This window comes from Mucor velutinosus, assembly GCF_035048745.1.
Source record: "Mucor velutinosus strain NIH1002 chromosome Unknown tig00001561, whole genome shotgun sequence".
Classification (NCBI taxonomy): domain Eukaryota; kingdom Fungi; phylum Mucoromycota; class Mucoromycetes; order Mucorales; family Mucoraceae; genus Mucor; species Mucor velutinosus.
This window is the reverse complement of record NW_027041903.1, coordinates 877,322-879,869: the sequence shown is the minus strand read 5'-3', so window position 1 is coordinate 879,869 and position 2,548 is coordinate 877,322. Positions and strand designations below refer to the sequence as shown.

Sequence of the window (2,548 nt, the reverse complement as noted above, 5' to 3'; positions counted from 1 at the left end):
ATTTTTTCCAGTTTTAAAACTAAAGTAAGACTACGAAAGCTTGAGTTTTTAGCCACAAAATGAGCTACTAAAATAATTGATACAGTAGATATTAAGCAAGTGCAACTGACGTAAAGTAAAAAATTTCGATTTTGTAAAATTGGAAATATCGCTTGATGACCTTATTGTTTGTATACATTCCACGAAAGTAATCTGAGAGCCGTAATTTTTCATATCAATAATGTTTAAAATGTTAGTTATCCGAGGAATGCTTAAAAAAGTATAAAGAAGCCTGAGATTTTGGTCTTTTCCCTCATTATATTTTACCATTTTTACTTCACCACTTTTCTTAACATGACACGTCCCATTCCTCAGGAGGTTCAAGGATCTGTCAAGGCTCTTTTCAACCAAGGTTGTTCCCTCCGTGCCATTCAAAAAATCTTCCCAAATTTGTCCGTCAGTGTACTTTCTCGCTATAGGAAGAAGTTTCTTGGTCATTCAAAACATGCCAAACCCGGAAGACGCAGCAAAATCACTACGCAAAATATGAACTACATTGAGAGGAATCTCCGCAATGGTAATTTAGACGGCCCCAAGGGTGTGCAGTGCTACCTTGCTCATATGGGAGTTCAGATGACTTTGAGGAATATACAGTATATACTCAAGCGCAAAGGGTTCAAGGCTAAAAGAAAGGTAAAGACCAATTTCGTGTCTGCGGAGAACCGGAAAAAACGTCTTGTGTGGGCCAAGAGACATCGACATTTGACTGCGGACAATTGGCGTAAATGGGGATTTTCCGATGAAACCAGGGTCAACATTTGGGGATCTGACGGCGAATCTTTCTACTGGACTGACAGGCCCACTGAGTTGATGCCTCATCAAACTGAGGCTCAAGTTCAGGGAGATGGTGGTGGCGTTGTTTTCTGGGGCATGATAACAGCGGAGGAACCCAGCTATGGTTCCACCATTACCGAAGGAACTGTTAACTCAGAAGTTTATGCTGAAATTCTGGACTTATTTTTGTTTAGGATATAGATCATCTCTGAGAGGCAAATGTATTAGGCGCTGTATATTGCATAAGTGGATCTGAGAATGAGCAGAGATGCGTAGTAGAAGTGAGAGGTCTTTATTCAAGCAGCACGAAGGAACATGAGTGGTGCCATCAAATGGCTAATCTATATCCTGGTTCCTAGAGAGTGGTAGCCTATGGCCTTTCGTCCCTGGAAGTGGGTTTCAATTCCGACAAATGTTCTTCCGTCAAAGCTATTAGGAAAAACATTCTCTCCTGGATTATCTTTGTTGTTTATCCTTGACTGGTGGTTCATGAGTTCTGATGCAACACATCCTCGTTACTGGTTCAAGGTTTATACAATTATCCCGCATTCAAGATCAAGGTCCTATTGCTGCGGCACTGTCAAATAACTATAAATACCTTTGATATCTACACTAGTTTTGATCCCTATTCAATCTTGGAATAACCTAATAAATATAATCAGTTCTAATTGTATTTACTCCGTCTATATTTCGTTATTCTAAACAATCTTTGCTAGACACTATCGAGTACTATGGGCTGGACAAGAAAACGTTTAGATTCCAGCAAGATAACGCAAGACCACATACTTCTGGTCCCATTAAAAAATGGTTCACGCATCACGGATTCTCTGTTCAAAATGTCCTTGATTGGCCTCCCCCCAAAGCCCTGACCTAAACCCCATTGAACATGTCTGGCATCAACTAAAACGTCGTTTGAACAAGTACCCTACTAGGGCCACCAGCATTTCTGAGTTAGAAGACAGAATTGAACAGGAATGTTATAAATTCACAAAAGAAGACTGTCTTAAATACATAGGCAGCATGCCACGCCGAATCAAAGCGGTTATCAAGAGTAAAGGTGGTCCAACTAAATATTGAGCTTTTTTATAAGATTTAATAAATTCGACTTTTCACTTTTCATGAGGCTACCATTCTTTTTCTAATCACGTGAATAAAGTGCATAATATATCATCTGATAGCCAACTACTTAGGCTATTTATGAAACTGAGCAAACCACAGTAGCTTTGATATTTGCAGAGAAAACTGGCTATAAGTGCAATTTGGCAAAACACTGGAACTTTTTTTTCGCGCACTGTATTTTCATTTTGACCTTCCACTTACACATGAAAATCCTTCATCTTATCTGTGGATCTGATTCTTATGTAATGCTCTACATCCATATACATGTAGCTACTTCATATACGGGCAAACAGCATACTGGTATTTCTCCTTTTTAGTCCTTAGTATCCCTAATATAGCAAAAACCGAGTGCATCTGAGCTGCATTTTCTTGCGTTCAAGGCCGTTTCAAACTGTCAGAATATCACCAAACAGCTGCTCTCATCTGGCAGTTACTTATTGCCACTGTTGCTCAACTTTTTGGGGACCAAAAAAAAAAATGGACAAAATTCGACCAAAAAGCATGAGGGTTACCTCATGGTTTTCATCAAAAACAAACGATTGTGTTTTTGACCTTGATAATAAAGACTTTTACTATGGTATACATTAAATCAAATTGTTGCTATCAATCCAACGCA

General features: G+C 38.9%; 1 protein-coding gene across 1 annotated transcript; it reads left to right on the top strand.

Moving 5' to 3' along the window:
* Window positions 1–333: 333 nt before the first annotated feature.
* ATC70_008436 (uncharacterized protein) lies at window positions 334–1,014 on the top strand (the record flags this gene model as incomplete). Its single annotated transcript, XM_064827685.1, has 1 exon — window positions 334–1,014. The coding sequence occupies one exon, from the start codon at window positions 334–336 to the stop codon at window positions 1,012–1,014; it is 681 nt and encodes a 226-aa protein (XP_064686969.1).
* Window positions 1,015–2,548: the final 1,534 nt, after the last annotated feature.